The sequence below is a fragment of the Globicephala melas genome, chromosome 16, assembly GCF_963455315.2.
Source record: "Globicephala melas chromosome 16, mGloMel1.2, whole genome shotgun sequence".
In the NCBI taxonomy this organism is placed as follows: Eukaryota; Metazoa; Chordata; class Mammalia; order Artiodactyla; family Delphinidae; genus Globicephala; species Globicephala melas.
Window position 1 is genome coordinate 6,074,820 of NC_083329.1, and position 12,649 is coordinate 6,087,468.

The 12,649-nt window shown below is 45.8% G+C and overlaps 1 protein-coding gene across 1 annotated transcript in view; it reads left to right on the forward strand.

The window, feature by feature from the left end:
- The window catches only part of ADAM12 (ADAM metallopeptidase domain 12), a 354,171-nt gene that overhangs the window by 262,564 nt on the left and 78,958 nt on the right, over positions 1-12,649 (forward strand). The window contains exon 11 of the mRNA XM_060286736.1: positions 3,408-3,556. Within this exon, the coding sequence (XP_060142719.1) occupies positions 3,408-3,556 (149 nt within the window). The remainder of the gene's footprint in view (positions 1-3,407; positions 3,557-12,649) is intronic.

The following is a 12,649-nucleotide window of genomic DNA, read 5'->3' on the forward strand; positions in this document are numbered from 1 at the left end:
CTTTTTCTAGCTCTGCTTATGATCTGCCATACCCGACAGCACTCTAGGGACTGTTTATAAAACACGTGACGCCGCACACAGGAAGGCTGAGTGTGTGAAAACAGCCCAGGGAAAGCCAGTCTACACCTTTTGCGGAGAGCAAGTTTCAAGTGGGATTTTGATCCACCCGCCTCCATCCAGGAATTCCTCCCGGCACTGGGATGAGCCAGGTCACTGGGGTTCCCCCCATCGCTCAGCTTCTGGGATGGGCTGTGATCTCACCAAATATTGCCGTTAGAATGGCTTTCTGATTGTTCTCCCTCCAGGCACCATAGCCAAAAGTCTGAGGTTTTTAACTATTTACCACTGCAAATGCTTGACATACCTCCTAGCCAGTGTCCAATCTGTCTTTACACTAACCTTATTCTTGGAAGGCAGAGACCTAGGTTTATTGCCTTACAAGGATCATTTTGTCATATTACATATGTCTGTAAAAGGAAATAGAATGGGGAGACTACTGGGGACTTGTTTCTTGTGAATTTAAGAGGGAGGTAACTTTGACAGGTTCCCCTTCATCAGGTAACTGAAGGAAAGGTTTTCACCCCATGCTGTCACTGACTCTGATGGGAAAACAGAGTGTCCCCTCTGCACCAGCCCTCAGATAGGGAGTGTCCTCGGAGACGATTCCACCATCTCTGTTAAACAAACAGAAGCTTGCCCTTCCAAGAAACCATGAATTCCTCCACGTTTTTCAAACAGAACATTTGTGAATATTCCATTGTATTAAAGGGCTGAAGGAGTAACGTTCTGCTGACTTTTATTTGCTCTCCACGTACTGCCCAGCCTAATCTTCTCAGTGAATATCCACAATGAATATTTTCCTCTTCTCTGGGTGGCGCTGGTAATTAACATAAACATTCACTGAATGTGTAGGCTGAGGAGGCTGTTTGGAGGGATGGCACTCACCCAGTGGACTTCTGGCTTCGACGGGCTACCCTCTGGTTTCCTTTGAACCTGGAAGCCTTCCAGTGATCTCCACCATGGAAGTCACTGGAAAGTTTGGGTTTTGTTGATGCCAGGTTCATTTCGAGTCAGATCCCAACGGTCTTTTTACAGAGCAGCCCGTAAAGTTTTAAGAGGGCATCATTTTCTGTTTCATGGTTCCATGGTCCATCGCTACTGACTTTGCCACTTAAAATTGGCGTAAATATTTTTTAGAGCTGAAACTGAATTCCTTATAAGTATGGCGGGTTCTGCAGCTGTGGAGTGTTCAGAGGTTCTTATAACCGATCTGATGGTATTAAGCAACTTTTTAAAGTTCACGTCCTTTATTCTGTTTCCATGCAAGCATTTGGTCAAGATTCCTTCTTTAAAAGGAGACAGGGAAGCCTATTTAAAGAAAGAAAAGATAAAAATGAATGTGGGGAAATAGAAGCAGATGTATGTACTGCAACAGGAATCAAGTCAACCAGAGTTAATCAGTAAGAACTGTTTGATGGGCCGGCCAGCAGTAAAGACCACCCTTAGGCTCACTGTTTGTTTACTCCACATAGAAGAGAAGCATCGTGTAGGCTGAAAGTCCACAGCTCCTTCAGTTTCTATAACATTCATGAGATCAACAAAATCAGTATCTTGACCAGATCTAAAGCGTCTAGACTTTCTCCTATTGTGTCTCTAAAGTTGAATTCATGGGTGTTACGTACGACCGTGCCTCTTTCAAGGACTCACAAATCTAAGAGGAAGGAGATCATATCGCAAGGAAGCAGGAATCCTAATCACACTGAAAATTTGAGTTCTGTACTGTTTCTCTATTTTTCCAAGATAGAACAGATCACTAATTTTAGTCACTTCAAGCCGTGCCTTTGTATCTAACTGGACTAAAACAGTCTCGGTTTGGAGATAACGCCAGAAATAAAGAAATAGGTTTTTGTCTTATTAGAAATATGAACTGTTTATCAGGGTCTCTTAAGAGACATTCTGTGTATAATCACCTATGCGTGAAAGAGTGTGAAACAATTAGGCAATTCAAGACAAAACCAAGATATTCCGTGATACCAAAGAATCTGATGAAGAGTCATTTTTAAGGATGAATTCCTTGAATTTTTGTGCCAAAGCATGCTAGATTCAGCCCTCAGCATTCTTAGATTGAAGAAAATCGATTTCCTGAAACACGTTTGCGAAGCTTCCTACAACAGGAAACTAAAATCTAAACAAAGTCATTTATTAGGAATTTCATCTATTCTAAGAATAACTTGGTTCCTTGACATGACACTCTTTTCTTAGACTGAGGGCCAGTGAGAAAGGTAGCTACAGCTGTAACCGCCAACAAGCCTATAAAACCTTATATGAACACACCTATATCAAGAGGCCCCGCAAAGATTGTCTGTACAGGAATAATGCGTTCTCTAAAGCACAGTGTCACTGTCCTGGAAACCTCTTGGGTAGCCTCTTATCTCCTTCCTGGGTAGCACAAAGCAGGATTCAATGTTACCTTCATTACTCTGTGGTGTGCAGGCTCTTGCAGAAACACCAATCATGGGCACCATTTCTGCAAATCAACTGATTTTAGTTTGTTAAAGTTGAGTAATGATATTTTAAAAATTAATTTCTAATATCTCTTTAGCCAAGCCATGCATGCACTCCACTAAGTTAAGGGTGGCCAAGCAGTGCTTGCTGGGTGGAGAACCCGCCTTCCAAAACCAAGCAAAAGGTTGAGTGGACTCCCAAGAGCAAAAGTCAGAGAGTCAGGATGCCTCCATCCATTTCCAAAATCTACCTGACAAAACAAAGGGCCAGCAAGAGTAAGGCGCAACTGGATAGCAATCTTAATCCAATGAGTCTTCAGATTACTCGATGTCGTCAGCTTTTATGGTGCATTCTTATGAATATTCCAAGGACCCTTCTCTACCAAGTAGACAGCAAGAGGCATACTCAGTAACACTCGCTCAGATCTTATTTATACTGTTCAAAGGATGCTTCCCCTAACGACTTTATACCAGCATCATCTCAATCAAGGAGAAAACGGTACTTTCATTACCCGTGAAGGAACGAGCTGCTTCTTCCTATGATACAGGACAACTTTTTGCTTCATTCAGTAGAATGGTGTCTTGTGAGAGATTGTAGGAAGCGAGAGGGAAATGATTGCCCTGATTATTTCATGTAAAGACACAAGGAATCCTACGTGTATTCATGAGGAATGCATTCTTCAGCAGAGGGGCCCCCAAACTAGTTGAATAAAATAGATCAAATCTTTTTTTAAGTTTGAACTATATAATGGGGCTCTATCTTGGTTCCTTGTAGGAGATTGGACTCCATTAAATGTTTATAAAAGATAAATATCTGGGGGCCAGGGCTGAGGGGAGGGGGGTGGCTGGGAAAGGGGCCAAAAAGATGTGAACTATACATTGTGCTCTTGTATTTTCTTTGAGGACCATTCAGACAGTCCCCTTGGCGCGGCTGTGACCCTGGCCCATGAGCTGGGACACAATTTCGGGATGAACCATGACACCCTGGAGAGGGGCTGTAGCTGCAGAACGGCTGCTGACAAAGGAGGCTGCATCATGAACCCCTCAACCGGGCAAGTACTGATGCTTCCAGCTGCTCTGAGAGTCGGGATGCAGCTTGACATATGTATTGGGAAACAGCTGGGCAAAGAGCTCCCTGGTTTTCTGGCCAGAGCGCCCATGGAAGCTTCCCGAAAGAAATTCCGTGGACCGTGCTTCCCTGAGAGAAGCACCCAGATTGCAGAGCACAGGGCGTGAGGCCTGAGCGCCTCCCTGAGAAGTGGTGGGCACGGATCCTGCCTTTGTTCAGAGATCGCGAATTACCCTACAATCCCAGCACCTGGTTTTGATTCGCACCTACAGCTCCGTCTGGGCGTGGTAAAGCCACGGGGCAAAGTGGGCGCGGTTAGATGGGTCCCGTGCGGGGACCTGCGTCTTCCCTCTGGGTTGGCCCTGGGGCGGAGCTGAAATGTGTCAGTAGCTTGGGGATTTGTAGGGTCCCCGCCTCTAATACCACATCCCCTTCTCAGATCTTAAAGGTTTAAATGATGGGACTTTTCCTTTTCAGTAAATTATGTCATTCTTCCTCATTTCATGCCTTTCTGAAACGCTAGACTTGATTCACCCAGGAAAAAAGGAAGACAGTTTCATTACTGCAGCATTCAGAGGAGGTAGAAATAGATGCAACTTGGAGTGATTACAGATTACGATGTGTCCCTACACCTCTACGGGCCCCTCCCAAACTAGAATGGTGTGCTAACGTAGGAAGATTTTCACTAGTGGAGGAAAGCACGCACTTGTTATGATGCCGGCTTCCTTTTCGTACCTTGAGACCTTCCCAGTGCTTTTATCTTTACGGCACTTCCTAGGCCAAGTCTGCGCTCTGAGTTTGCTGAAAGGTAGCACTGGGAACAAGAGGCAAGTGCGGACGGGCAGCCCGAAGGCTGGCCTCTGCGAGGTCGTGGTGTACGCGGGGGGCGGGGCACCTGCTTAAAAGTGCCGGAAGAGGGATGGATTGTTACAGAACGTGGTTATGCTCTTACAACCAATAGCCTCGTGGGCCTCCTCTTGAATGGCCTGTAGGGCAGAACTTCATGGCTCACATCGTGTCGTTTCACGGGAGCTGGTCGATAAGGCGTCTTTCCCCAGCAAGGCACTGCTTCTCCGGTCCGTCACCACCGTCAGCACAAAGCCTTCAGGTGTGCATTGTTTTTGCTCGAGGTTCTGTCTTAAGCACAATTCCAGGGACTCACCAAGACCTAGTAGAGGAACTTGCTCTCTGAGTCTGTGATGACAGAAGCCTAGAACCTGAGCAGGAAGTGAAAGTATCTTAGGCCCAACACCAACAGGAAGTGAAATGTTGCAAAACTCAATGAGGGGAGCTTCCCCAAAGGGAGGCAGGTTGCTGCCAGAAGTAGTGCCCCTTGTCATTTAAACTCCCCGGGCAGGGGCAGAATAGCTGCTTGTTGGGTATTTGGGGCAAAGAATCCCTTCTTAGGGGGTGAGGTTGGGCCAGGGCCTGCGGGTGTCTTCTGTTTCCAACATTCCACCAGCCCAGATAGGGTCCAGAATCTCTGGGGAGGAGATTGGCAGGAAGGTGACGTGAAACTGAGTGGTCTTCATGCTTTCTCATTCCTGATGAGCTCCAAGTGGCCACGGAAAATTCAGCCTGTGCTTAATCTCCCTGATTATTAAGTAGGCACAAACGCACCAGCCTATGTGCCTCCAAAAGTGGTTCTCAAAGACTAAGATTGGATTGTTAATATTGTTAATGTTCCAGAACTCGTGATAAAAGAGACGAATGGAAGAGAGGAAAATCTAGATTGGGGATGTTACACTGGGATTGAAGAGGCCTGGTAGCCTCAATTCTGACACTAGTTGTTTTTGGTACAACAAGCAAATTAGTAGCCCCTCTGGCTCTTATGTTTTTATCAGTAAAATGAGTGATCAGTCTTTATTTTTCCTTCCTTCCTTCCTTCTGTCCTTCCTTCCTTCCATCCATCCATCCATCCACACATCCATCCATTTGTCCATCTTTTCATCATTCCATCCATCCATCCATCCACACATCCATCCATTTGTCCATCTTTTCATCATTCCATCCATCCATCCATCCACACATCCATCCATTTGTCCATCTTTTCATCATTCCATCCATCCATCCATCCACACATCCATCCATTTGTCCATCTTTTCATCATTCCATCCATCCATCCATCCACACATCCATCCATTTGTCCATCTTTTCATCATTCCATCCATCCATCCATTCATTCATCCACCTATTCTTTCACTTGTTTGTTCGCACATTCAACAAATCCTTTGACTCCTGTGTTTTTTGTTGTGGAGAATGCACAGATGAGGAAGACCCTACAGCCCTAAGAGTCCTACAGCTCTGGAGGCACAATAGCAAGGCATTGCTTTCTGGTACTCTCTGTAATTCTGTGTAAATCCCTTCAAATTGGAAAGTCTTCATGGCAGCGTTTAAGGATTGCAAGCCAAATTACCCTGGAGATATTTGAAAATCATAGGTAGAAATGGTATTGTTAAGGGCTCAGCAAATCATTTAAAAAGCTTCTTTTTTCTGACCAGGGGTTTGCTAATAGCCTTTCCTTGATTTATACCTTATTAGCGATTTCTGAGTTTCCTCTTTTGCTGAGCTCGTGCTTTCGCGTAAATCTTTTCTATTTGGTTCTCATTTATGATCCCACATTCCTGTCCAGAGAGTGGTGTTTTTAATTTTCTCAGATGGAAAGAAACTTCCTAAGCAAGTGGGTGAATTAATCACAAAAGCCCACAGTAAGGAGGAGGTCAAGCTGTTCTGGCCATCTCAGTCATCCATCACCCATTTTAGAATTTCCAGGCTGCTTTTAATCTCCAGTATTATCTCGACGTGGTCATTCTCTTACCTCATAGAGTCCCCACGAGAGTGGGAGAGTGGATTAAATGAGATCATGTGTCTTTGTAAATTGTAAATCACTCCACAAATATATGGAGGTATTATTATTTAGCTTACAGGGACCTTGGAACCATTGAAGAGTTAAAGGCTTTTTTGTTTTTTCAGAATTCGTGCTTATAGTTGCTGGAAAGCACTTCCAGTGCCATGTAAGTGCCCGTGGTGTCTGTGTGAGGGGCTCATTTTCAACTGGCCCACACCCTAACCTTCCTCCCAACTTCCTCCCCACTGCTGATTCAGACATGAGTGGCAAATGTTAAAATGTGATTTAAGTCTCAGCCCCAAAGGTGACTTGCAAAGAGATGAATCAAGGACTGCTTTCACGATACGAAAGTCTCCCAGAATCGAAAAGAACCATGTACTGCAGATGGTTTAAAGGAAAGAAATGCATCCCTTAATACCCCTTGTTTATTCTTTATCAAAACATTCCAGAATCCTAACCCTGACCTTTCACCAACTGCTATCGTTGACGAATTGGACCCAAAGGCCTAAAATTACGAGGATGGAGGAGAATTCTTTTAAACATGGGTGTCATGACTTCAGTCGCGTGTTACAGGAATAGTTGGTGGGGGTGTCCTTGCAGTTTGTATCATTAATCACTGCAAGTCTGTGAGTGTGTGTGAGTGTGTGTGAGTGTGTGTGAGTGTGTTGTGTGTCTTTGGATTGTTAACATTAAGGCCTGGCTTGGAAATGACTCCTTGGCAAAAGCAGTATCTGGGGATTCGTGTGGGAGATTGAACTCAGTTGAGTCCACCCATTGATGAGCATCTTGGAGCCTTTGGTCTTCAAGGGGTTGAGGACTAAGTATGCCACATTTATGGGAGTAAGAAAAACGTGAATAATTGGAGCACTTTGGGAAAAGAAAATTTACTATAATAGTAAATGTCACTTCCTAGAGTAGAAAAGAAAGGCAGTATTGACATTCAAAAACTACTCTCAGAGCTCTCTTTTATTTTTTCACGGAAAATTTTCTGTTACTGTGAGAGTTGGAGTCAAAGAGCCATCTCCTGAGGGGATGCAGCTGGATCGGAAACCCACGGTAACTCAGCTCCTGCAGCGTGCCACCTGCTTTGATAGATGTTGGGGTTATTTCAGCCACAAACAGGACAGACCCTTTTCTTGCCCTCATGGAACTTGCGTTCTTGTGGGGAAGACAGTCTGGAAAAACAGTAAATCAAAAACTGCAGGTTGGAAGAAGTGCTATGAAGGAAGAAGAGGAAGAGGATAGAAAGGAGACACGTGGGCTGGGGGACCCGACATTAATTAGTGGTTTGGGGGAGACCTCTCCATGGAGATGACGTTTAAGCCAAGACCAACAGGAAGAGAGGGATGGAGAGCCTGCAGAGATGGAAGGACATGGGCTTGGGCAGGTGGGACACCATGAGGAGGGAAAGCATCGCTGACGGGAAGCCAGTGGCTGGTGGGGCTGGATTGGAATGGGGTGGGGCTGGAGGGAAGTGGTGCTGATGCCACTGGAGAGAAAGGAGGGGCCAGAGCACGCAAAGCCCACGCCGCGGTAGGAACATGGATTCATCTCTAGGGCAGGGAACCATCATTGGAGGGGTTTAGGCGGGACAGTAACATGATCTGAGTTTTCTTTTAAGAATTCTTCACTTTTAAGAAGATGGCGTAGCATCTGAGCTATTGTAGTTTGCCAAATTAAGGGGTTTACTGTCTGTAAAAAATAGGGGGGAGCTTCTTGTCAAAAAAGAAATGGTATATAAACTCTCGTTTTATTTCAGTGTCATTACTAGGCACTTGGAATCCCTTAAGCAGGAGCCTGCGCTAGCACACCGGGGGGGCGGATCGCACTGCAGCTTCACCCGCTCACCTCAGCGGTCTTGTAGACCTGACGTCAAAGGTTCTCTTCTGTTTAGGATTTCACTTTGCTTTTCCTCTAGTAAGATTCTTTAAGGGCTCTACTTCAACAGCCACAAAAGAGCACTTCCACACTCTATATATCTGAAGAGATATATACAGATCTAGATATCTGGTATATCTGAAGCCATAGTTTTCATGCTGATACTAAGATGCAGAGCTTGGGGCTGTTTGGGTTTTGTTTAATCCAGACTGGCAGACGGCTCTCAAGCAAAGAATGTGCTGCCTGGCTGCCAAGGGACAGTGGAGGGCAGTGCGCAGAACGCCCTGGAGACTGCGGGCCGAGAAAATAAGCGAACGCGGGTTACCGCCTGCTCGCTCACCAGGGGTGTGGATAATTCACATTCAGCTGAGGTTGGGCATTCTACGTCTACCAGTAGATCAAATCACCACGTTCAAGGTGAAAGCACTGCCATTCCACTTCCTCAGAAGTGTGGATAATTGGCTCATTCGATTCCGTATAATTCAATTCAGGAAACATTCATCGCATACCTCCCTGCTGCACAGCTGTCTGGACGTGGATCACAGCTGGATGGCCTCCACCCAAGTTCAACCTTCTCTCAGGAAAGCTGAGAGGACACAGGCCCTGCCTCCAACTCAGGAAACAGGGCTGGGTGACCAATTATAGCAAAACCACTCATTTTCTCAGCTTGTATTTTCTGGGTACCTGTGTGCCAGACTCCAAGGTGCAGAGCGGGGCCACAGACACGAAAGGCAGGAACCTCGATTTCTAGGCCCTTATATTGTGCTAGGGATCCCAGGCAAGTAAACTGCTGATTACAGACTGGAAGCTCAGGGCTGATAGGGGACATTTTGGGGTGCCATGGGGCTCACCACAGGGGCACCTAATCTCATCTATTTACACAATCCTGGGTATCATAACATCATCTATAAGTACTTCAGTTGTGCCTCTAAAAGATAAGGAGAAAATTTTAAACATCACCATAATAGCATCTCACATCTTTAAAAAAATGACCAATAATTCATTGTGAGCAAGGAGCAAAGGTTGGAAGGGGTGGTGGGCAGGGAACGTTCTGGAGTAAAGTCCAGTCTGAACCCATCCCGGAAGAATTGCATAGGGTTAGGCAGACCCTCCTCGAGAATTCCTAGCTCATGTTACAGGAAATTTGGATTTATTTTTGAGGAGGCCTCTATCTGAAAATGTGATTCGGGAAACTAAAATCAACTGCACTTTTCAGTGAAAAGTTCCCAAGTTTCAGATGTGGTAGGAATTGACAGAAATTCGATGTATCTGGAAAGGCTATCCCCTCTCAAGAAACACTTGCTTTCTTGAAAATCAGTGCAGAATACACATAATTAAAACTCACACCCCCATTTGAAGTTTGAGGATCTATCTGAGGTCATGAAATACACTTACTATAAAGGGATTTTACGAGCATGGGATTGGAGAAAATTGTTTCCCCATATCAGTTCTTCATTTGAAGGTGATTATTTTTTTTTCTCAAAGAAAAGTTTAAGAAAGTCTTCACTTCCTTCTTCAAGGTGCAGTAGGGAAAACAATGGAAATCTTTATCCAAGGAGTAAAAAATAAATAAACAACAACAAAATGAGGCACTCTAGTAACATTAAAACGCTACAGGGCAGAATCAATGTAACTATCCAGCTAGAGTAACTGAGTTGACCACTTACCGACATGACGATAAGGGGGAAATGAACTGGCAGGAGATATTCCTGACAGCAGTTCAAGAGGACCCCTTGATACAGACCATGTTCTTATTTCCTCTCTGTAGGATTAGATATTGCTCACTGGAAAATGAAGGAGTTTGTCTGCAATTAATGCAGAGTCGGGATAGTAAAAGTCACTGCCCAAGGGCATGGTAGAATGTCCTCTCCTCTTAAGCTGGATGCAAAACAGAGGTCAAGCTACGGAGACTGGTCCACATAGCACTGCTCCCTGAATATCCAGTTTGGGGGAAGTGAACGGAGGCAGACTTGACTTTGACCCTAGAGATTACTGGGGATGTATCTTTCACCAGTCAGTGGTGTGAGCTGGGTGCGGTTATACCCATTTTAAGGCTGAGGAGCAGAAAGTTAAATGAATTGCCTACGTTTTCAAAACTACCCAAGTTGGGCTTCCCTGGTGGCGCAGTGGTTGAGAGTCCTCCTGCTGATGCAGGGGACGCAGGTTCGTGCCCCGGTCTGGGAAGATCCCTATATGCCGCAGAGCGGCTGGGCCCGTGAGCCATGGCCACTGAGCCTGTGCGTCCGGAGCCTGTGCTCCGCAACGGGAGAGGCCACAACAGTGAGAGGCCCGCGTACTGCAAAAAAAAACTACCCAAGTGGAAGCCCCAAGACGTTAGGCTGAGTCACCAGGAGCCAAACCTCTGACTTTCCACCTTCCTATTACTTATCTCAAATAAAAATGTGCAGCAGCTGTAAACCTCAGGAAGAGGAGAAGGGCATCTATCCTGGGGTATTAGAGAAAGATGTGCTGGCTTCCCACCGCAGGCTTCGAGGGAGCTCCGTGGTCCAGACTGAGGCTGAGACTGGGGCAGCCGTGCCATCCTGCCTCCCAGGGGTCCTCACCATGTGGAGGTCACCTCGGCTGTATGTGCCGTGTTCAGGCTCCAGGCGGGAACTGAAGCCTTCTCAGTACAGAGCTTTGTCCCTGTGTGACTTCTGGGAAGCAGGAAGGCTGGCCCATTTTTAAGCCATTTAGTTCTGCAAATCTCCTTCAACTTAGGTTACAACAGCAGAGAATTATTTCCTGTCATTGCTCGTTAATCCAGCATTTTATTTGTGGTAGAACATGTGTGAAAACATTGCCGCTGAAATTCTGCCAATCCCTCCCCACTTACACACACACACACACACACACACACACACACACACACACACACACACACACGGCTTCCTCCTTTCCCCAGGACTTTTGGCACAGAGGCCACAGAGTGAGGTCAAGGGTAAATTCTGGGCCTGTCTGTGACCAACAGTATTCAGAAGGACCCGCTTTAAGCTCTACTAGGTCAGGAATTTTGTCTGTTTTGTTCATTGCTGAAGCCCCAGCACCTGGAACATATAGTAGATTTCAGTAAATTCTTCTTGACTGAAAGGATGAGTGGATGGATAGATGGATGGATGGGTGGATGGATGGATGGGAGGGTGAGTGGGTGGATAGATGGATGGATGGGTGGATGGATGGGTGGGAGGGTGAGTGGGTGGATGGATGGATGAGTGGATGGGTGGACGATTGAGTGAGCTGATAGCAGATGGATAAATGGTCGTGGGCGGCTGGGTGGATGGACAGATGGATGGTGATTCCAGCACAATCAGATGTGTGCAGAGTGAAGCCACATTTCACCTTTCGTGTAATGGCTACACTTCTAAGGAGAAGATTCGGAGACCATTGTCTTTTATACTATAGCGTTTACTGTAGCATGGCCATTTTCATTTATTTTATATTCCACATCATCTACAATGGAGTTACGGTAACTCACAAGAACAGAAACAATACAATAAAGAGAAAAACGAAAGCAAAATAAAAAAGAATAAGGACTGAGAAACCCCAGGTAAATAGGAGGCTGAGTCCATTGTTTTTTGTTTTTTTTTAAACTCCATGGAGACCAAGGAGCAATTTACTTTCAAAAGGTGGACTTCTTCTATAAGTGACTTCTCCTGCAAGCCTGGGCTTAATTTAGCTAAAGTAGGAGATGGGAAGTTAAAAATATAAAAACTAAAAGTAGTTGTAAGAATAAGACCCTGTAGACCTCACAGATTACTCTCCAGTTTACAAAGAACTTTCACATCTCCTTTCTCATTTAACTGTCACAGTTCTAAGAGGAAAGGGCAGATACAATCACCTCCATCATACAGATGAGAAAACTGAGGTTTAGAAAGGCCAGAGGCCCCACGGTTGGTCAGGGCCAGACTCAAGATGATCAGCCCACAGCCTCTGGCTCCTGCCTCTGGCCTATCCCCTGGCCCCTGTGAGGAAAGGAACCTTCGGTTCCCAATCCCCTGGGGCAGCGGGAGGGGAACGGGGACATGGGTGCCAGTCTTCACAGCTCTTGAGTTTCAGGCTGACCTGATGGCCAGCCCAGCATCAGGAGCTCAGTGAGATAAGAACAGGGCCAAAAAAGACTTCAGCCCTCGTTGGGTGGCTTGGAAGTATCTACCATGACCACTTTTCCTATCATGTTTGATTAAAAGTGTTGCAGACTTGCAGAGTCAGCAGATGCCACGGGCATGACCTATACAGGTCTGTCTCCTGGGGCAGGAGGAGAGGGCGGAGCTATCTTGCTGTGTAAACTGCCCTCTGTTAACCCCTGAATCTGTTTATGTCTGCCAGAACCTCATCCCCGACCAGCCCCAC